The 23,456-nt window shown below is 33.8% G+C and overlaps 2 protein-coding genes across 2 annotated transcripts; both read left to right on the forward strand.

Moving 5' to 3' along the window:
• The first annotated feature begins 4,488 nt into the window (after positions 1-4,488).
• Positions 4,489-7,774, forward strand: LOC107135339 (olfactory receptor 1086-like). The gene is made up of 2 exons (XM_015477223.1): positions 4,489-5,393; positions 7,729-7,774. The coding sequence occupies exons 1-2, from the start codon at positions 4,489-4,491 to the stop codon at positions 7,772-7,774; spliced, it is 951 nt and encodes a 316-aa protein (XP_015332709.1).
• Positions 7,775-14,650: 6,876 nt separating this feature from the next.
• LOC107159410 (olfactory receptor 1086-like) lies at positions 14,651-15,707 on the forward strand. The gene has a single exon (XM_015506007.1). The coding sequence runs from the start codon at positions 14,763-14,765 to the stop codon at positions 15,705-15,707; it is 945 nt and encodes a 314-aa protein (XP_015361493.1). The 5' UTR covers positions 14,651-14,762.
• Positions 15,708-23,456: the final 7,749 nt, after the last annotated feature.

Below are 23,456 nucleotides of genomic sequence, written 5' to 3' on the forward strand. Positions count from 1 at the left end.
CTCCATGTGGCATTTTTTGAAATATACTAATTTTACTATGGTCTCTATTAAGTAGAGCTTTTCTAATCAAAGTGATAAAGAGCAATCAATAAATATATGAAACTGAGAATAACACAAATGCAAATGATCAATAAAATGAAGAGCTGTTTCTTCAAAGAGATCAGAAAAAATGACCCACATATAGAATAAAACAAGGGAGAACAGACTAGATTAAATTAATAAAATTGATGAACATGGAGTGGGGATATAGCTCAGTGATTAAACATTAGCCTAACATGCACAAAGCCCTAAGTTCAGACCCTAGCACTGAAGAATAAATTTTCTTAAAATGCCCATGTTCTCCCAAATGATCCACACATTTAAGGACATCCCTATGAGAATCCCAAAAAGCTAATACAAAGAACTAGAGAAAAATTCTCTAAATCTATATGGAAACACACACACACACACACACACACCCCAAGTGGCAAAGACATCTTGACCAATAAGAACACAGGGGGAGTCAGTACACTGCCATATTGCAAAATATCCTACAAAGCTACAGTAATCAGATGGACTGTATTTGTCCTAAAAACAGACCCTTAGATCAATGAGACAAGATAGAGAGACTAGAAATGAACCTAAAGCCAGCTGAGATTCAAGACAATTGCTAAGAACACACATTAGGGAAAAGACAGTCTTTTAAAAAATAGTGCTTGGAGAAGTGGATATCTGTGTTCAGAAGAGCAACACTGGACCCCTATCTCTGACTAGTTATTAAAATCAACTCAAAATGGATTAAAGACATAAATGAAATATCTGAAAACTGGAAATTACCCGAAGATTACATCAAATTATAAAACTTTTAAGCAGTAAAAGAAACACTCACCAGAGTGAAGAGACAACCTACAGAATGGCAGAATATGTGTGAGATCTTTGTATCCGACAAAGGGCCAATGTTCAGACTATATAAACTATGTAAAAACTCATTAGCTAATTAATCAAATAACCCAAATTAGAAATGCACAAAGATCTAAATAGATATTTGTGGAAATATGACATATAAACATAGAACAGAATAACAACAAGAACAAAAAAGTTCAGCATCACTAATCACCTGGGAGATTCAAATCAAAAACATAATGAAATGTCATCTCAAAAGAGTAAAAGTGACTATTACTCAAAACAACACAACAATTAAAATAATAATAAAAAACAGAATTTTAACAAATTTGGGTAAAGATATAAATGAAAGATATGAATAAAAGGGAAGACTTTTACACTGTTGGTGGGAATATAAGTCAGAATATGCAGAATGCTAACTATATGGAGGATCGCAGAAAATGAAAAATATTCCTGCAATGTTATTTAGTCATCCCCTGCTGAACACATATGCAAATAAATGGAATCAGCATGTTGAAGAGATGTCCATACTCCAGTGTTCTTTGCACCACTCTTCACAATTGCCACAAGCTAGAAGCACCCCAAGTGCTCACCAACTGATGCAGGTATACAGAAACCTCATGCACATAGACAATGGAATATTATCTTACCCCAGAAAGGAAGGGAAACCTGTTACTTGTAACTACATGGATGGAACAGGATATCATTGTGTTATTGAAAATAAACATATAAAAAAATGTCAAGTACCTCATTTTCTCACTTAAATGTAGCAAATAAACTAGTTAATCTCAAGAAGGTGAAAGGAAAATATTGTTTACCAGGGGGCAGGGTAGTATGATGGGGGGGGGATGAGGACATATTGCTCAATGTGTCATTATAGAAAGACAAAAAATAGTAGATTCTGTAGTGCTATTGCATAGTGGGTAATAGTCAATACCAAAAACAGTCAAAAATATAAGTATTTTGTATGTTTCACTTTAAAGAAATGATAAGTGAAGAGATCAATATTTTCACCTGATACAAGCATTATATTAGGACTCATAAAACATTAAATGGTACCCCATTAATATGTATAATTTGGTTTTATGTTTTAAGAATTTATTAACACAATCAAAAGAAGTTTTTAAAATAAGGTACTATCATGAAAAATAAATTTTGAGCAAGGAACACAACTGGCTATTAGAAACAAAACCACGCTTGTTATTTCCCCTGATGCTCAACAATGGTGTGAGGTCTACATATGATGAAAGAACAATATCACTAGCAAAAGGTTTGGGTAAAACTAAATAGGCACATGCTAAAGATCGCAATCAGATCTTCCAACTACATCGTGTAATTGTATCAATTTAATCTGGATAGAAGTTTAAACATAAGTCCTAAAAGAACAATGCATAAGATAAAAGCTGCAGGATCATGGGGCTGGCCATAATTTGGGGGAAACCACACCAAATCCAAGTATCAAAATCAAAATTAGGCAAGTGAGCCTACATCCAACTAAAAATCCTCAGCCAAGCAAAGAAGCAATCAGCAGAAAAAAGACAAGTGACAAAAAGGGATGAAATATTTGCAAGTCAAAATCTGATACAAAATGAGTATGAAAAACACAAGGATTTTCTAAAACACAACAAACATATTTTACTTCTAAATAATCACAGGTATTGAATGTACTTTATGCAAAGAAGAAAATGGTCAAAGGTTGTATGAAAAACTTGTTCAACATCACTAATTATGGAAATGCAAATCTGAAACAATCAAATCACAGGACAGAGAACACTATTCACTCATAAACAGCATAAGCTTGGTCCTTAGCCAGAATGATTTACTTTTTTTGTTATGAAGCAAATTATTAAATTCCTCTGTGGAAACAAATGATAATTGGGGCATATTCCCTGTGGGGCATATGATGTAGGCTTCATCAACAGTGTCTTCTTTGGGCATAAACCGTTTAAATATGCCTCAGTCGCATTGCACTCAAGCTTGTATTTGCTGATCCTTCGGTAAGAAAATTTCGGAAATTCTGAAGGGTATTTTGGGCACTAGAACCTAGGATTTCAAGGACATGTCTATTATTCAGTTCTAGACATTTTAGTACTAACGATAGTACTAAACATTTCAGTTCTTGCCTATTGCATGTGTAGGTCACTTATACTCATTAAGATATGATTTACTAAGTGTTCTGCCTAGAAATTTAAACCCTAAATTTTAGGGGAAAAAAAACAAATTAAAAATATTAAATGTACATTATTACACCAATGAGTGTGCTTCTTAATGTGTGTGTGCTTTCATGCTGATGATGGATGCAGAGAGTTCAAAGTAAGGACAATCAAGACTCTCAACACAGGGTAAGAAGGCACTGATGTTAACTTCAATTCTCTGGTGCCTTCTGTTTTTTCCACAGGGAACAAATTTTGTAATAATCTTTGCATGTAATATGGTAGTCTCCACAGATCACTACTTATTTTATACCATTTGCTAGTTTTGATGACTTTAAAAACTCCTAAAACATCAAATTGAGACTTGCTTTAATTTCCAAGATCAGGATGTTGTTGCTTGGGGCAGAGTCCAGTGGCACAAAGAAGTCAAGATATTAAAGGAAGCAGAAAAATAGTCTGCCAAGTGCACTGAATATGATCTCAAGCAATTATCTGTCAAAGTCACAAAAGGTGAAATAGCATAAAATACATAGGAATTTTTCTGTACCAAGAGCTCAGTAAGTGAGTATTATCATTTGTCTCCTCTTTTGAAGATACAGTGTTTGCTCATGAAGCCCAAGCTAATCAATGCTTTCTATGCTTTCTACCTTCAACTGGGACTGGATTTGTAAAAGTGGATTTAGATTAGATTTATAACTTGATCTTATACTATCTTCAAAAATCATAGTTATTCTATCTTCTATTGTATTGAATATATGCAGATATTGATTTACTTGTAAAGATTATAATATTTCTTTTGTTATTTAGGGCACAGAAAAAAGTATTGTGGGCACAGAAAAAAGTATCAAAATCCTAAGGGTGATTTAATAATATTTTACCCCAGATAATACTTTCTCAAAACTACCTACTTAAACATCTCCTAAAAAGTTATTCATCCCTAAATATTTCTGCAATCCTTTAAAAGTAATTAGTGTTCTGATAATATAGATGATGATTTTATATGAAATAATTTTATTCAATTGTTGAAAGGATGTAGAATTCTGATTCCATACAAGGATTTGTGCTGACATATCTCCAGTATGTAGATATCAAATATATGTTGTTTTTTAGCTATTCAGTTCTTGCACTAATGTGCTTTAAAAAAAAAGGCCTACTGCAACTCAGTTATATATTAACCAGTTAATATGATTACTTTTTAAAATGACATAATATCCTTCTTGTATGAACACCAATAACTTTCCCATGATTCTGCAGTGACTGGCATGAATGATTGATTCACATTGTCTTCTATTCTGCTGCTTGGAAATTACACATTGTTCACACACACACAAAAAAAATGTACATAATTGATCATGGTTCATGTTCATTCCAGTTACAGTGCTGTTCATTCTTTCCTAGTATCATCACCTGTCATTTTTTGGTCATCTTCAAGTGTGTTCCATGAGACTTCAGCATGAAGAATGTCACTGAAGTATCTGTATTTGTGTTGAAGGGCTTCACTGACAATCCTGAACTGCAGATCTTCTTCTTCCTCCTGTTTCTAGCAATTTACCTTTTTACTCTGATGGGAAATTTAGGACTGATTTTATTGGTCATTGGGGATTCCCGGCTGCACAACCCAATGTACTATTTTCTGAGTGTACTGTCTTCCATAGATGCCTTCTATTCGTCTGTTATCACTCCAAATATGTTGGTCGACTTTTTGTCAAGGGAGAAAACCATTTCATTTGGTGCCTGTGCAGCCCAGATGTTTTTTGCTGTAACCTGTGGAACCACAGAGTGCTTTCTCTTGGCTGTCATGGCTTATGACCGCTATGTGGCCATCTACAACCCACTTCTGTATTCAGTGAGCATGTCACCCAGGGTCTATGTGCCACTCATCGTGGCTTTGTTTGTTAGTGGAATTCTACATGCTATAACACACACCACAGCCACTTTCAGCCTGTCCTTCTGTGGATCCAACATAATCAACCACATTTTCTGTGACATCCCTCCTCTCCTTGCAATTTCCTGTTCTGACACCCGCCCCAATCAGCTTCTGCTCTTCTACTTTGCTGGCTCTATTGAGATATGTACTATACTAATTGTCCTGATCTCTTATGGTTTCATTCTGTTGGCTATTCTGAGGATACGCTCTGCTGAAGGGAAGAGGAAAGTCTTTTCTACGTGTGGCTCTCACTTAACTGTAGTGTGCATTTTTCATGGCACTGCTGTATTCATTTATGTAAGACCAACATCCAACTATGCTTTGGAGCATGACATGGTAGTTTCAATATTTTACACCACTTTTATTTCCATGTTGAATCCCCTTATCTACAGTTTGAGGAACAAAGATGTAAAAGCAGGAATGCAGAAAGTGTTTGGGAATATTTGGCCTATCAATAAACTCTATTTTTCTCAATAGACATTCATTAAACAAATTGGGAATGATACATTTGTCAATATCATAGAGTTCCTGAAAATATTTGTTTCCTTGTATTGATATAATTCTATTATTTGTGGACATTTGAAATACTAATAATGGTCATTTGGTTTTTGTTTTGTTCTAAATGTAGAATCATCTATTTCCTTTTTGCTATGTTCATACTTAAATTTGTGTACACATATGTAAGTACATAATGCTGATACTAAGTGAAATGTCCAAAACTGCAAAGCAAACTTGAATTTATTTATGTAATTTTCAATATTCTGTATATTGTTTTCTGCCTAAATTATAAAGTATACTATAGTATTTGTGTTGATGAATAATTTTATCATGTCAACCAACTTGGTCAAGAACTATATTAAACCAAAAGAAAAAAAGTCACTATTGCCATAAGCCCAGGACATCTTCCATGGACTCTTAGGTACCTGGATGCAGTCAAAGCAATCTGCTGAATCCTTATTTCTATCCAACAATCTATTCAGCCGTGTGGTTCAGACACCAAAGATAACATGCTCACATTCTAGAATCACATCCATAGCATGATTGGTGAAGTGAATTTCTTCTTCTTTTATTTTGTCTTCCATAGTAGTATGGAGATGAAGCCTTTCTTTAATTCCTCTCAGACAATTGAAATAGATGTTAGCAGTTTTCAAGTTTATTCTTAAACATGAGAATAAGAAAAGAAAAGCACACTTCAGAGAATAATGTACAACTGGATGATAGATTGTGTTCTTTCCCGAACTCAGCACACATCTCTCATGATGAGATTCCCTACATGCAGCCTTGGCCCCTGCTCAGCTTTGGCTCTGTTCTTGATTCTACCACTCTGAGAAGCTCTTGCAGATGGTATGGCTTCTTGTCACCCAGATACAATAATGAATGTTCTGTGATCTCTAATGTGTTCATCTTTAAACCTGCTTCCATTACACTGAGCACAGATATGTCTCCATTAAATTTGTTTCAGTGATTTTTTTTTCTTGTCTTCCATCTTCTTGTATTACTTTTAAATTATTTTTAACTCCATATCCTCTCTCAAGTGTTTCTTATTTTATTCACTGCAGTAGGACAATACATTCATTATATAGAATACAACCAAAAGATATTTTTCTGGAATTGGATTGATAAATTTAAATAAGACTGTAACAGACAATACTGAATATCCTACTTATTGCACATAAGTAAGGGTATCTCAATTATAATGATAATCCCCCAGATGAAGGGGGATTATAATTAAATTATACATAAATTTATATCAAGGTAATTTACATGAAAATTTCCCTTAAACACCTATGAAAATAGAAATTAAGAAAAGCAAAACAACAGCAAATTGCCCATTTTTTCCCTCACTGGATGTATGAGGGGGAGGATAGAGATTGGGGTAAGTTGCCTGTATTTATCCTGCTTGATCTGATTTCTACCTATTCATCATTTTAGCTGTGACACTGAGGCAAAGTCACTGTAAATGTCAGAGATGTAAATGGATTAAATTTTCCAATTAAAAGATATAGAGTGAATGAAGGCATTACAAAACAAGAACCTATTATATGTTTCTTTTAAGGGGTCAACTTTATATCTAAGTAAATGCTTGAGTTGGTATTTAAGAATAAAGGAAGACATCCCTTGCATTTCGAATCCACAAGAGAAAAGAAGTAAGGATACTTGTAACAAATAAAATGTACTTAAAATAAGAAGCAATGAGAATACATAAGTACAATTATTATAAAATGATAAAAGGGTCATTCCAACTAATGTAAATAGAATTCTAAATTTTTATGTATCCAAAATCAAAGAACCCAAGTAAATATAAATATTAAAGAGAGATTACAGTGTCTTTTTCTTTAAAGATAATAATACTGTAATAACATAATCCTAGGAAAATTTAATGCTCCATTTTCAACAATGGATATATAATTTAGGAAGAAAATTAATGGAGAAGCAAAATTCAAAATGCTTCTTGAACTGAGCAGACCCAATATCTACAGAAAATTCTATGCAACACTTGAAGACTACACATCCATCTCATCAGCACATGGCATGTTCTGCAGAACACATTACATGATCAACTACAGAAAAGTATGAACAAATATTGTAATCAAAATCATATTTTTCCAATCAAAATACAAGAAATATAGATATTATTGAAAAGATATTCTTTGGACAATATAAAATTACGTGAAACTGAAATCACTTTGAATAAACTAGTGGATCAAGGGAGAAAAATAAATTTAAATGTTCCATGAAATAAATTAAGATACAGACGGAACACAGAAAAAAACAAAACCTTGGGATCTGGAAAATCAATATGAAATTCTGAGTTTTACCAAGCAATGTTTACATCAAAAATCAGAAAAAACATAAACACCCTATCAGTGCATCACAAGGAAGAGTAATAATGATAAGAAAAAGAGGATGTTGGAAGGAAAATAGATGATAAAGAGTAGAACCTAAATAAATGATACTGAGACCAACAGGATTGCAAACTATCCACAAAATGTGTTTATAGTTTCTTCAAAACGATCAGAAGTACTGACCCACCCATACTTAGACTAAGAAAAGCAACAAAATACTTAATTAAATAAAATAATGGATAAATAGGGAAAAGGGATATAGCTCAATGGTTGAACATCGGCCTAACATGCTCAGGCTATGGGTTCAAACCATTGTGAGGAAACAAAAAGTGGGAGATAATACCACATGACACCTCAGAAATACAAAGGGTCGCCAGAGATTTTATGATCATGCCTAAATTTGAAAAAAATAGTGAAAATATTTTTTCATAGAAAATCTCAGGAGAAAACATTTACCTTCTGGTTTCTAAGAGTTAAAGGATAACTAACACTAATTCTTCTTAATTTGTTCCAAAAAATAAAAGAGGGAGGAATTTTTTCTAACACATTCTATGAAATAAGCAATACCCTGACATCAAAACCTTACAAGGACGTGACATAAAAAGTTTTGCCTAATATCCTTGATCAAAAAAGATACAATAATGCTCAACTAAATTACACAAGTCAAAAGCAGCAGCAAGTTCAATAGCTTTTTCAGTATTATCATGTGAGATTATTCTCAGGGATTCAAGCATGTGTCAATATATGAAACTCTATGAATGTGCTACACTTTAGCACCAGAATGAACATCAAAAACCCTATGTATGATTATCTCCACATGTACAGAAAATGTGTTTCACAAAATAAAAACACTGGTCATGCAGAAATGGAAGAGAATAGACCTCAATATCATGAAGACCATATGCAACTAACCAGTTGCTAATGTGATACTGAAAGATGAAAAACTGAATCTCCCTTTCCAGGATCTGAAACAAGGGTGTCCACTTCCTCCATTTTTTTTTTTCACCAGCCAGAATGACCAGGCAAGAAAAAAAGCACAAAAGACACCTGAATGGGAAAAGCAGAAGTCAAACTGCAACTGCTTGTAGCAACATGATCTGATACACAGAAAATCTAAAGGATTGCAGCAAAATACTCTTAGAACTAATAAAAAAGCACCAATGTTGCAGAATACAAAACCTAGGGGGTTTGCTTGATATGGAAATGGGGAGAGAAGTGGTATTCACAAAGGCTACGAATATAAATAAAGATTTAGGAAAAATATTAACAAACAAAGTGAAAAATCCCTAAAGTGAACACTATGGAATATTAATGAAATAAATTAAAGTCACAGTAAAATGGAAAAAAGTATCCCATATTTCTCTGCTGGAAGAATAAATAATCTTAAAACATCCACGATATCCCAAAAGATTCATAGATTTAAGGCAATTCCTATGAAGATACTGAAGTAGGACAAAATAGGCTGGACACCTGAGAAAACTTCAGGAAGCAGGATAATTGACTGCAGGATTCAGAGGTGGCTCTAGCCTAAGGATTCTTCCTCTCAACAAAGCTTTTGGGAATTCTTTGAACTTCATACCGAGTGGGATGGATCCTTGGAAGTTCACATAACAAGTTCTTTCTCTTCCATTTCCTAGATCAGACACAGGTTTTGCAAGTTTTTACCAAGAAAACAGAGATAATATCTTTTTTTTTGTACAACAAGCTTGCAGACTCACTCTGTCACACCTTTTGTGTGCAAACCTGTCATTTACAAGAAAGAGGAAACACCAACCACAATAACCTTGGCAGACATCCCGCTGATCTGGCAAGAGGAAAAGCTTAATTATGGCAAGGATCTTTTGGATGGGGGTGTCTGGCCAGCTATAATACCATTGTACTAATTCACAGGACTAGAAAAAGTTCCCCAAGATTTATAAAGAAAGACACACACACACACACACACACACAAACACGCACACCCCAACAGCAAAAGCCATCATGACCAATAAGACTAAAGTGAGAGTCATTACACTGCCTTATTTCAAAAGATACTACAAAGCTACAACAGTCAGATGATCTATATTCAGCCTAAAAACAGATCTTCAGCATACAGGGACAGATTAGAGAGACTAAATGAGCCCATGCATCTCATGCTACCAGAGGTTCAAAAGAAGAGCTAAGAAGACGTTAGGGACAAAGACAGTCTTTTCAAGAAAAACTGCTTGTAGAAGAGAGAATGTTCATTCAGAAGAATAAAACTGGACATGTATCTCTCCTTTTACTAAAATTAACTTGTAATGGATTAAAGACTTAAATGGAAGACCTGGAAACAAGAAACTACCAGAAGATTATGTAGGGGAGATACTTCAGAACATTGAAATGGGAAAGGATTTCCTAGGAAGACCTCAAAAGCACAAAAGAAAATTATAAGTAGACAGTTAGTATTATTTCAAACCATAAAGTTTTTGTGAAGTGAAGGAAATGCTCGTCAGAGTGAACAGACAACCTGTGGAGTAGAAGAAAATACAAGTATTCTATACATCTGACAAGGGGTAAAAGCTCAGACTCCATAAACAATGTCAAAAATCAATAGCTAAAGCTCCCAAATAACCCATATTAGAAATAAATGATAGATTTATTTTGATATTTCTGAAAAGAGGATATACAAATGGAGAACAGAAAAATGAAAAAAATGTTCAGTATCACTCATCACCTGGGAGGTTCAAATCAAAGCCATAAAGAAACATCATCTTAAAAGAGTAAAAGGGACTATTACCAAATACAGTAACAAACAAATAAAAAAAAATACAAATGATAACATACTCATGTAAATACATGAACAATATGGAAGGCTTGTATTCTGTTGATGGAATGTTGTTAGAACATGTTGTCAGAACATGCATTATAGCAAAATAAAATATCGTTCTGCAATGATCTCTAGTCATCCCTCTGCTTTGCACATATAAAGAAAATGGAATCAGCATATTGAAGAGACTTCTAAACTCCAGTGTTATTGGCACCACTGTTCACAATAGCCACACTGGAAGCAAGTAAGTGCTCACAAACAGATGCAGGTATATAGAGTATGCTATACACATACACAATGGAATGTGATTTGCACAGAGGAAGCAATGAAATGCTTTAATTTGGGACAACATGGGTGGAATGGGAGATCATTGTGTTATTCAAAACAACATATAAATATATATCTATAAATGTCTAACCAGCTTTAAATATTACATCATGAATACAGACATAGAAGAATTACATGTTAACCAATTAATATGTACAAATTTATATTTTCATGTATCAGATGAAAATGAATTTATTAACGTCCTCACACGTGATTTGAGTTACCTCCCTGGCTGGGTGAGAGGCGCTTAGACACAGCTGTGTTAAAGCCTTCCCCACCCTTTCCTAGGTCGGAGGGCTTCTCCTTGCAGAGACATGCCTGGCCACTGACCTGAAGACCCAATCGTCACCCCTGAGCTTGGGATGCTGCCCCCCTTAATCTTCATTGGATGAGATTTTTCCCTGGAAATTTTTTGTTCCCCAATAAAAGCTCACTCCCTGATGTGTTCTCCCTTTCTCGCTAGCCTCTTCAGTAAACCTCGCTACTGCATTAGGTGGCTGGAGGTGGGAGCTAGGAGAAGCTGTCTCGGAGCTGGTATTAAAGGTAATGAGAGTCTGTCTCTTTAATTTAAAATTCCCTAGTAATTTCTTATGAACTGAACCTTCTTTCATGAAGCCAGCGCTGGTCGCATGGCAGATTAATTAACTAAGAGACATTTTTAAAATAAAGTACTTCCATGAAAAATAAATTCTGGGCAATGGAACACAATCAGCAAACTAGAAACAAAACCATGCACATAGGGCCACTGATATTCAACAATGATTTCAAGAATACACATTTGGCAAAAGATAGTATCCTCAACAAACCATTTTAGTACATCCAAATATCCACATGCAAAAGAATGTAGTCAGACTTTCCAACTATGCCATGTAGGTATATCAACTTAATATGAATTAAATATTTAATCCTAAGCCCTAAAAAAGATACTCATAACAGATAATGGCCAAAATTTCTTCATGACCATAAGAAAGCTAAGTGGGAAGAAAAAATGGTGAGTGACTCTCTATGCAACTAAAAATCTCTGTCAGGCAAAGAATCAATTAGCACAGTGAAAAGGCAGGTGATAAATGGGATGAAATATTTACAAACTGCAATCTAATATGAAATGAATATAAAAAATATATGAGGAAGGATTGGGGTGAGGCTCAGTGGTAGAACACTAGGCCAGAATACATAAGGCCCTGGATTCCATCCACAGCATCACAAAAATGAATAAATAAGTAAGTAAATTTATTAAAAAGTAAAACTAATCTATAAAATATTACACAATCAGTAATTTAAAAATAATCACAGGATCTGACTATACTTTATGTAAAGAAGAAAATGGCCAAAACATATGTGGACAAGATGCTCAACATCACCAATAGTTAGGGAAAAGCAACCATGAAATATTTAAAACACAGGACAGAGAACATTATTCACTCATTAAAGAGCATCAGCTTGGGCCTCAACCAGAATGGTTTACTTTTTGTTATGAAGCAAATCATTAAACTGCTCTGTGGAAACAGAAGTTAATTTGGGTCTATTCCCCGTGGGACATCTGCTGTGGGCTTCCTCAACAGTTCCTTCAGGGGATGAAAGCAGTTTAAATTTTCCACATTTACAGTTCACCCAAGCTTCTATTTGCTGATCCTTTGGTAAGAGAAAATTTAAAATATTTTGAAGGGTATTTTGACACTAGAATGTAGGCTAGCAAGTATAGGTCTATTATTTGGTACCAATCATTTAAGCTACCAAAGAAGAAGCAAGAAATAGTTCTTTCTTTTGCACGTGTGGATCACTTATATTTATTAAGATCTAATTTATTAAGAGTTCTGAATAGGAATTTAAACCCCAACTACCTGGGGAAAAAAAGAAAAGTGGAAAATATCAAATCTATGTTTACTACACTACAAGTGAGCTTCTTATTGTGTATGTGCTTTCATGCAGATGATGAAGGAAGATAGTTCGCAGTAAGACAATCATGAATCTATCAACAGAGGGTAAGAAAACAGGACATTTTCCACTCTGTGGGGTCTTCTATGTTGGTATAGTTGTAAAAGGACAGTATTGGTAAAAGTCACATACCTACTACATAATCTCGTAGTCTCTTCAGAACTCTATATATTTTATATCATTTCTGTTAGGTTTAATGGCTTAAAAAACCCAGAAACATAAAATTGAGACTTGCTTTAATTTCCTGGGAAAGGGTGTTGCTTGTGGCATACTCCAGTGGCACAGTGAAACTAAGGTATTAAAAGGAACAGGAAAAGAGTTTTGTGAAATGCATCCACTCTGGAGGGAGATCTGGCACTGACTGTTGTGTCTGGCGAGAATTCATACCCTATTTGAATCAAATGTATGATATGTCAAGATCATTGTATTGTCTTGAACAACTAATAAAAAAAAGAAAACATTCATATCTGCTTTCAGAGATACAAATAATAAGACTGATACTATTTCCCTAAAAAAAAGTCACAAAAGGTAAAAGAGCATAACATGCACACAGGAACATTTCTGTACCAAGAGTTAGACAAATGGGTATTGTCAATTTTCTCCTCTTTTGCCCACTCAGTATTTGCTGATGAAGCCCAATATAATTGGTGTTTTCTATTATTAATTGAGTTGGATTTGTTGAAGTACACCTAGATTAGATTTATAACTTGATTTTCTATTATCTTTAAGAATCACAGTTAGGCTCCCCAAGTAACTGATTCCTTTGAGCATGTGCTAATATTGATGTATCAAATAATATTACTATCTTGGCATATAGAAGACATGCTTCTTTCAAGAAGAATTTAGCTGAAAACATATAATTTCTTTAGAGTGAAATTAAGCCCCCTGTAACATAGAAAATGGAATAGTAATTTTCACGAGTGTATGAGTGTGTGTTTTTTTTTCCACACAAATAATCCAACGTACAGGGCTTTTTATTCTCTGAAGAAAAATTCAGGGATATAAAGTGTAGGCACAGGAAAAATATGACAGCCTTGTGTGATTGAATGCAATTAATCCCCAGAGAATACTGTGTAAACACACACTTTTTGAAACAAAGTTTTTTGTCCCTTAATATTTCCTGCAATCTTGTAAAATATATGTTAGGGTGCAGATTCTTCTCATGAATGCTTTATGGAAAATCATTGAATGCAATTGTTGAAAGATGTAGAATTCCGATTTGATTCCACAATTTGCCTCTGACATAACATCTCAAGTACATATATATCTACACATATATAGTATATCTATTAAATATATATTTATCAAGTATATACACTTTTCAAATAAGTATTTATGAATACTCAAATATATTGAAAGTATAAACTTAAAAAATATATTAATTAAATATATATCAAAAATACAGATGTCTATTTATATTTAGATATGTATTTATCAAGTATATTTATGTATATTTACATATGTATCAAATATATTCACATATTTATCAAATACATATATTTTATATTTGCATACTCGAGGAGGTATGTCAGAGCAAAACATTGGAAAAAAATTAGAATTCTACATATTGCAACAAACACACACACATTTTAGCTACACTCTTCTTGCTTTAGTGTGATTTTATATGGAAAGAGCTAATGAAACTCAATGGTACAATAACCACTGGACCTGATCATTTAAGGAAAATGGCACAATGTGTAACTGTGTTAATACCCATAACTCCAAATCAGTTGATTCACATTTCTTCTGATATGGTGTTTGGAAATTATATACTGTCAAAATACAATCATACACATTTATAAGCATGGTTCATGTTTCTTACAGTCATGGTGTTGTTCATACTTCCTAGTATCATCAGCTGTCAATTTATGATCATCTTCAAGTGTGTTCCATGAGATTTCAGCATGAAGAATGTCACTGAAGTAACTGTATTTGTGTTGAGGGGCTTCACTGACAATCGTGAACTGCAGATCTTCTTCTTCCTCCTGTTTCTAGGGGTTTACCTTTTTACTCTCATGGGAAATTTAGGACTGATTGTACTGGTCATTGGGGATTCCCGGCTGCACAACCCAATGTACTATTTTCTGAGTGTACTGTCTTCAATAGATGCCTGCTATTCCTCTGTTATCACTCCAAATATGTTGGTCGACTTTTTGTCAAGGGAGAAAACCATTTCATTTGGTGCCTGTGCAGCCCAGATGTTTTTTGCTGTAACCTGTGGAACCACAGAGTGCTTTCTCTTGGCTGCCATGGCTTATGACCGCTATGTGGCCATCTACCACCCACTTCTGTATTCAGTGAGCATGTCACCCAGGGTCTATGTGCCACTCATCTTGGCTTCCTGTATTGGTGGAATTCTGCATGCTATAACACACACCACAGCCACTTTCAGCCTGTCCTTCTGTGGATCCAACATAATCAACCACATCTTCTGTGACATCCCTCCTCTCCTTGCAATTTCCTGTTCTGACACTCGCCCCAATCAGCTTCTGCTCTTCTACTTTGCTGGTTCTATTCAGTTATGTACTATATTAATCATCCTGGTCTCCTATGGTTTTATTCTGTTGGCTATTCTGAAAATACGCTCTGCTGAAAAAAAACAGAAAGTCTTTTCTACCTGTGGTTCTCACTTAACTGTAGTGTCCATTTTTTATGGTACTGCTGTGTTCATGTATGTGAGACCAACAACCAATTCTGCTTTGGAGCATGACATGGTAGTTTCAATATTTTACACCACTTTTATTTCCATGCTGAATCCTCTCATCTACAGTTTGAGGAACAAAGATATTAAACAAGCAATGAGGAAAGTGTTTGGGAATAATCAACTTATCAATAAAGTCTGTTTTTAATAGTAGAAATTCATTGAACAAATTGAGAATGATACTTTTGACAGTATCATTGAGTTCCTGAAAATATTTGTCTCCTTGTATTGATGTAATTCTACTATTTGTAGATATTTGAAATACTAATTATGTGTGTGTGTTGTTGTAAATGTGGAATCATCTATTTCCTTTTTGCTGTGTTCATACTTATATATGTACACACATATGTATGTACATCATACTGATACTTGTGGGTGTTCTGACAGTGCAAAAATACAGGGAAATGTCCTCTGGTGAGCAAACTCCAGGGGTGGGAGGTCACAGGTATTCTGTTTCCCACACTTAGAATGCTCAGCAGTTTCTTTTTGAAGCTAGTAAGATATCTATAAAGGTGCAGTATCTAGTTACTATGGTACTATCCTTGGAGAAAAGGGCTCTGTGACTTAATTAGCCTGGACTTTGATCTCAGTTATCTACCATGTGGGATTAAAGGAATACTAGACAATAATGTAGTCATGGTACTAACAACCTAATGTAACTTTTGATATAAATAAACATGGCTGTTTGGAGGGGCAGCCGCTCATTCTTTCTCTTTCCTGGATCTGCATCTTGTATTTGTGTCTCCTTTTATTTTTATCACAGTTACTAAGTGAAATGTCCAAAACTTCAATCAAAAACTTGCATTTATTTATGTGATTTTTAAATATTCTTTTTATTTATTTATTTCTAAATTATAATGTATGGACTATATTATTTGTATTTATGAATAATTTCATCATATCAACTACCTTAATCGAGTACTATGTTAAACCACAGGGAAAAAAATCACCATTTCCATAAACCTAGGACATTTTCCATGGGATTATAGATAACTGAATGCAGTTCAACACAATCTCCTCTATCCTTATTTCTATGCAACAATCTATTCAATCTATTATTCAGACACCAAAGATAGCATACTCACATTCCAGAGTCACATCCTTGGCATGACTGGTTAGGGTGAATTTCTTCTTTTATTGTGTCTTCCATGGCATAGACATAAAGCCATTCTTTAATTCCTCACAGACAATTAAAATAGACATTAGCAGTTTCAAGATTATACTTAACTATAAGAACAACAAAATAAAAGCACAATTCAGGGAATAAGGTACAACTGGAGGATAGACTTTTTCTTTTTTTATTATTTATTTATTTATTTATTTTTCTTGACATATCATATTTCATATATTTGATTTGAGCACGCATCTGTCATGATGAGATTCACTACAGCCGTAGCCCCTGTTCAGCTTTGGCTCTGTTCTCCTTGATTCCATCACTCTGAAAAATCTCTTGCAGATGGCGTGGCTCCTTGTTACCCCAGCAAAAGAATGAACATTCTGGGATCCCGTACCATGCTCATCTTTAACTTGCTTCCAATACACCCAGTTTTCACTGCACATATATATCTATTAAATTTGTTTTAGTAATACTTTTTCTTTTCTTCCTTCATTTGTCTTTATTTTTCTTAAATTATTTTGTAACCACACTTCCTCTCTCAAGGGTTTCCTTTTTCATTAATTGCAGTAGGACAATACAATTATTACACAGAGTACAACCAAACAATATTTTTCTAAAATGGGATTAAAAATTTTAAATAACGCTGTAACAGACAATATAGAATATCCTACTTATTACACATAAGTAAGTGCATCTCAATTATAATGATGAAGATGAATATTTTACATGAATTTATATTAAAGTAGTTTACATTAAAATATCCCTTAATCACCTATAAAACAGAGAATAAGGAATATAAAACAAATGCAAATTGTCCCAGTGTTTTTCACTGGATGTCTGAGGGGAGGAAAGAGATTGTGGTAAGTTGCCTGTATTCATCCTGCTTGACCTGATCCCTGAGTATACATCATTTTATCCATGACATGGATGTCAAGTCCTATTCATAACTATCATAGATGTAAATGGATTAAATATTACAATTATAAGGTGTAGAGTGTATAAAGGCATTAAAAAGGCAAGAAACTACTATACGTTCTCTACAAGGGGTTGAGTTTATATCTAAGTAAAGTTGGGTGGATATTGAAGAATAAAATAAGATATCCCATTCAGATGGAATCTAAAGGGAAAAGAAATAGCCATACTTACATCAGAAAAAAATGAATTTAAAATAAGAAGCAACAAAAATACAAAAGGATAATTATAAAAGGATAATGGAGTCAAATAAACTAGAGGTAATAAAAATTCTAAATTTTTTTTTCTATTTTTTGGGGGGATATTTCATTGGATTTATTTGCAAACAATTGCATGACCTTGGGGTTTTCTTTTTTTTTTTTTTGATTTTTTTTAAAAATCAATGAAAATGGACTGCATTACAATTCTTATTACACACATACAGCACAATTTTTCATATCTCTGTTTGTATATAAAGTATGTTGACACAAATTTGTGTCTTCATACATGTACTGTGGATAATGATGTCTATCACATTCCAGCATCCTTGCTAATCCCCTGCCCCCTCCCACCTCGATGCCCTATCTAGAATTAATCTATTCCTCCCATGCTCCCCCTCCCTAACCCACTAATCAGAGTATCCAAATATATAAAATGTTAGAGTCTGTAAACAAGTCAAGATGGCGCCTGGCATTTTGCCAGAGGGAGTGGTTTGTGAAGTAACGCCAGCGACCCATTAAGTGTGGAGATTCCTTATTGGTTGACTGCTGTATCTAGTTTATGTTAATTAAGATAAGCTGTGTGGAATGTATATATACCCCTCCTGTCCTTCAATAAACGGCTCCCACTCCTGCTGTATCAATGTACACAAGTTCCTCGTCACCCCCTGGTTATTTTGCTGCAGCCGGACTGTGGCAATAAATAATATAGAAAGATTACAGTGTCTCTTTTCTTCTTTGGATATAATAATAATACTGTAATAAAATAATACTAGGAGAATTTATTTCTCCACTTTCAGCTATGGGTATATTAAAAAGAATGAAAATTTGTGAAGAAACAAGAGTTAAAGTGCTCCTTAGACAAAGCAGGCCCAATAGACATCTACCAAAAATTCCATCAAACACTGAGACTGCACAATCATGTTATCATTACATGGAATGCTCTGCAAAATGCATCACATGACCAACTACAGCCAAGTAAAACAAATGTTTTAATTTAAATCATATTATCTTTTTTAACCTAAATACAAAAAAAAAAAAAAAAAAAAACCTAGAAATCACATGAAAGAGATACTTTGGACACTATAAAATTACTTGAAGAAGAAATAACCTACCTTGGAAAAACTAAAGGATCAAGGGAGAACTCATGAAGAAAATGTAAATGCTTCCTGAAATAAATTCAGAGACAGATGCAAAATAAACAAACAAACAAACAAACAAAAATATGGGATACAGACAACCAGAATGAAGCAGTGAGGTTATACCAAGCAATCCTACATTTAAAAAAAAAAAAAAAGAAGAACTCAAGCACCCTATCAGTACATCTCAAAAAACAACAATAAGAAAGAAGGAAAACAAAAGGAACTGGACAAATGTTTTAGAAGGAAAACTGATAAAGAGTAGAATGTAAATAAATGAAACTGAGACTAACACAAAGCAAACAATCAATAAAATGAAGAGCTTTTTCTTCAAAAAGGTAAGAAAAATTGACCCACCTGGATTTATATTTGTAGGTTTTGTGCATGGTGCTTCTATCTTATTTGCATTGCAGATGATTTCATTTGGTCATAAAGCAAAGCTCCTGGTTTTTTTTGTTTTGATTTTGTGTTCCATAACATTGCTGCATTGTTATTAATTCTAAGAGTATTTGGATGAAACCTGTTAGATTTTCTATGTAAAATATCATGGTATCTACAAATATTGACAGCTTAAAGGCAATTCCTGTGAAGATATCACCATACTGATTCACAGAACTAGAAAATGTTGCCCAAGATTTATACAGAAACACACACACAATCACACACACACACACACACACACACACACACACACATCCCAACAGCCAATGCTAACATGACCAAGAAGAGCAAAGAGGAAGTCAGTAGGCTCCCTGATTCAAAATACATTACAAAGCTACAGTAATCAGATGAGCTATATCAGCCTAAAAACAGATCCTCAGTCCAATGGGACAGGATAGAGAGAAATGAGCTCCTATGTCTCAAGCCACATGAGGTTCAAGAGAAGTGCTAGGGACACACATTAGGGAAAAAGTCTTTTTGACAAAAAATTCTAGGAGAAGTGGATATCTGCATTCCAAAAGACAACACTGGTCCCCCCCCTCCTTAGTTACTAAAATCAACTTGAAATGGATTATTAAAGACTTTATTGGGAGATTTGAAAACAAGAAACTACCAGAAAAATACGTAGGAGAAATACTTCAGAACATTGAAATGGGGAAGGATTTCATAAGGAGACCTCAGTGGCATAAAAGAAAATTATAAGTAGATAAATAGAATGATTTCAAAACATAGGTTTCTACAAAGTAAAGGAAATGCTCATCAGTGTAAAGAGACAACCTGTGCAGTGGAAGAAAATACAAGGAACCTGTGCCTCTGACAAAGGGTTTGTGTTCTGACTCTATAAAAATGTCAAAAATCAATAGCTAAAAGTCCTAAATAACCCATACTAGAAATACATGATAGATCTACTTTGACATTTCTGGAAACAAGTCATAAAAGTAGAACAGAAAAATTAAAAAACTATTCATATCACTCATCACCTGGGACAGACATTCAAATCAAAACCATAATCAAATGTCATCTCAAAGGACTAAAAGGGATGGTTACCAAAAACAAAAAACAAATGAAAAATGAAAACAAGCTCAGGTAAAAACATAAACAAAAGGGAAGAATTGCACTCTGTTGGTGGAATGTTGTCAGAACATGCATTATGGCAAAGTAAAATATCAATCTGCAATGATCTCCAGTCATCCCTCTGCTTTGCACATATAAAGGAAATGGAATCAGCAAATTGAAGAGACTTCTACACTCCAGTGTTATTGGCACCACTGTTCACAATAGCTTCAGCTGGAAGCAACCTAAGTGCTCACCAACAGATGCAGGTATACAGAGTATGCTATATACGTACATAATGGAATGTGATTTGCACAGAGGAAGCAATGAAATGCTTTAATTTGGGGCAACGTGGGTAGAAAAACAGATCATTATGTTATATGAAACAATATATAAATATATATCTATAAATATCTAACCAGATTTAAATATTATATCATGAATACAAACATAGAAGCACTACATGTTAACCAATTAATATGTATAAGTTTATGTTTTCATGTGTCAGATAAAAATAAATTTATTAACAAAAATAAATAAGTTTTAAAATAAAGTACTGGAATGAAAAATAGATTTTGGGCAACAGACACCATCAGCAAACTAGAAACAGTCAGCACATATGGCCACTGATATTCAACAATCATTTCAAGAACACAGGTTTGGCAAAACATAGTATCCTCAACAAATGGTTTTAGTGTATCTAAATATCCACATGCAAAATAATGTAGTCAGACTTTCCAATGATACCATATAGGTATATCAACTTAAAATGAATTAAATATTTAAACCTAAGTCCTAAAAAATACAAAAACAAACAAACAAAAAAACCCTCAAAAACAAAATGGCCATAATTTCTTGGTGGCCATATCAGAGTTGAGCAAAAAAGAAAAGTTGAGTGAGACTATATGCAACTAAAAATCTTCTACCAGACAAAGAAGCAATCAGCACAGTGAAAAGGCAAGTGACAAAATGGTATGAAATGAAATATTTACAAAGTGCAATCTATTGTGAACAATATTTCAAACATACAAGGAAGGACTGTGATGACACTCAGTGGTAGAACACTAGCCCAGAATACGAAAGGCCCTGGGTTAAATACCCAGCACCACAAAAATAAATACATAAGTAAATAAATAATTAATTAAAAAGTCACACCTGAATTGTTACAAAATCAGTTATTTACAGATTATCAAAGGAACTGACTGTACTTCATGCAATGAAGAAAATGGCCAAAAGGTGTGTTCAACATCACCAATATTTAGGGAAATACAAACATAAAATATTTAAAACACAAGTCGGTGACCACTATTCACTGAATAAACAGCATCAGCTTGGCCCTCAGCTAGAATGATTTCCTCTTTGTTATGAGTGAATCATTAAACTACTCCGTGGAAACAGAAGATAATTTGGGCATATTCCCTTTGGGACATCTGCTGTGGGTTTCCTCAACAGTTCCTTCAGGGGATGTAAACAATTTAAATTTGCCACATTTACAATTCACCCAAGCTTATGTTTGCTGATATTTTGGTAAGAGAAAATTTCAGAAATTATGAAGGGTATTTTGGGCATTAGAACCTAGGCTATCAAAGGAAAGTCTGTTACTTGGTACTAGACATTTAAGCTACCAAAGGAGAAGTAATAAGCAGTTCTTTACAGTAGAGATCTCTTATATTCATTAATGTCTAATACAGTAAGAGTTCTTCCTAGAAATTTAAATCCAAACTACTTGGAAAAGAAGAAAAGTGGAAAATATTGAATCTATGTTTACTACACAATAAGTGTGCTCCTTACTGCCTGTGTGCTTTCATGCTGATGATGGAGGAAGATAGTTGAAAATAAAGATAATCATGAATCAACACAGGGTAAGAAAATAGGACATTTTCCACTCTGTGGGGTCTTCTGTTTATATAATTGTAGAAGGACAGTAAAAGTCACATTCCCGCTACACAGTCTTGTAGTCTTTTCAGATGGCTACTTATTTCATAGCATTTCTTTTAGGTTTAATGGCTTAAGAAATCCTAAAACATAAAATTGAGACTTGCTTTAATTTCCTGGGGAAGGGTGTTGCTTGGGGTAGAGTCCAATGACACAGTGAAGTTAAAATATTATAGGAAACAGGAAAACAGTGTGGCCAATTGAATCCACTCTGGAGGGAGATGAGGCACTGAATGTTTTTTCTGGTGATTATTATGTGGGAAAGTCCAAAAAGTGAAATAACATACACAAAAGAATGTTTCTGCACTAAGGGTTTAATGAATGGGTATTATCATTTCTCTCTTCATTTTCAGATTTAGAATTTGCTGATGAAGCCCAAGATAATTTGCCATTTCTGTCATCAATTGAGACTGGATTTGTAGAGGTAGATCTGAATTAAATTTACAACTGATTTATACTATCTTCAAGAATCATAGTTGTTTTCCCTTAATAACTGATTCCTTTGAACATGTGTTAATATTGATGTATTGAAATAATATTACATTTTTGTAGCATATGGGTGTCATCCCTGTCTCAAGAAGAACTTAGCTGAAAACAATTTCCTCAAAGCAAAATCCCCCTGGAATAGAAAATGGAAATGTAATTTTCGATAGTGTATAATTTTTTTTTTTCTTTTTCACAAATAACTAAATTTGCCAGGCATTTTTACTCTAAAGAGTAATTCAGGACTATAAAGTGTTGGTACAGGAAAAAAATATAATAATCCTGTGTGATTAAATGCATATTATCTCCAAAGAATACTCTGTAAAAACAAACTAATTCACCATATTTTTAACACAAAGCTGTTTGTTTTTACTTTAGTAATGTAAAATAAATACTAGCATACAGATTGTCACATGAGTGTTTTATTTCAAATCATTGAATGCAATTGTTGAAAGATGTAGAAATCTGATTCTATTCCAAAATTTGGCTCTGACATAAGATCTCAAGTATGTAGATATCATATATATATATATATATATATATATATATATATATATATA

This window comes from Marmota marmota, unplaced genomic scaffold, assembly GCF_001458135.2.
Source record: "Marmota marmota marmota unplaced genomic scaffold, marMar, whole genome shotgun sequence".
NCBI classification, from domain to species: Eukaryota; Metazoa; Chordata; class Mammalia; order Rodentia; family Sciuridae; genus Marmota; species Marmota marmota.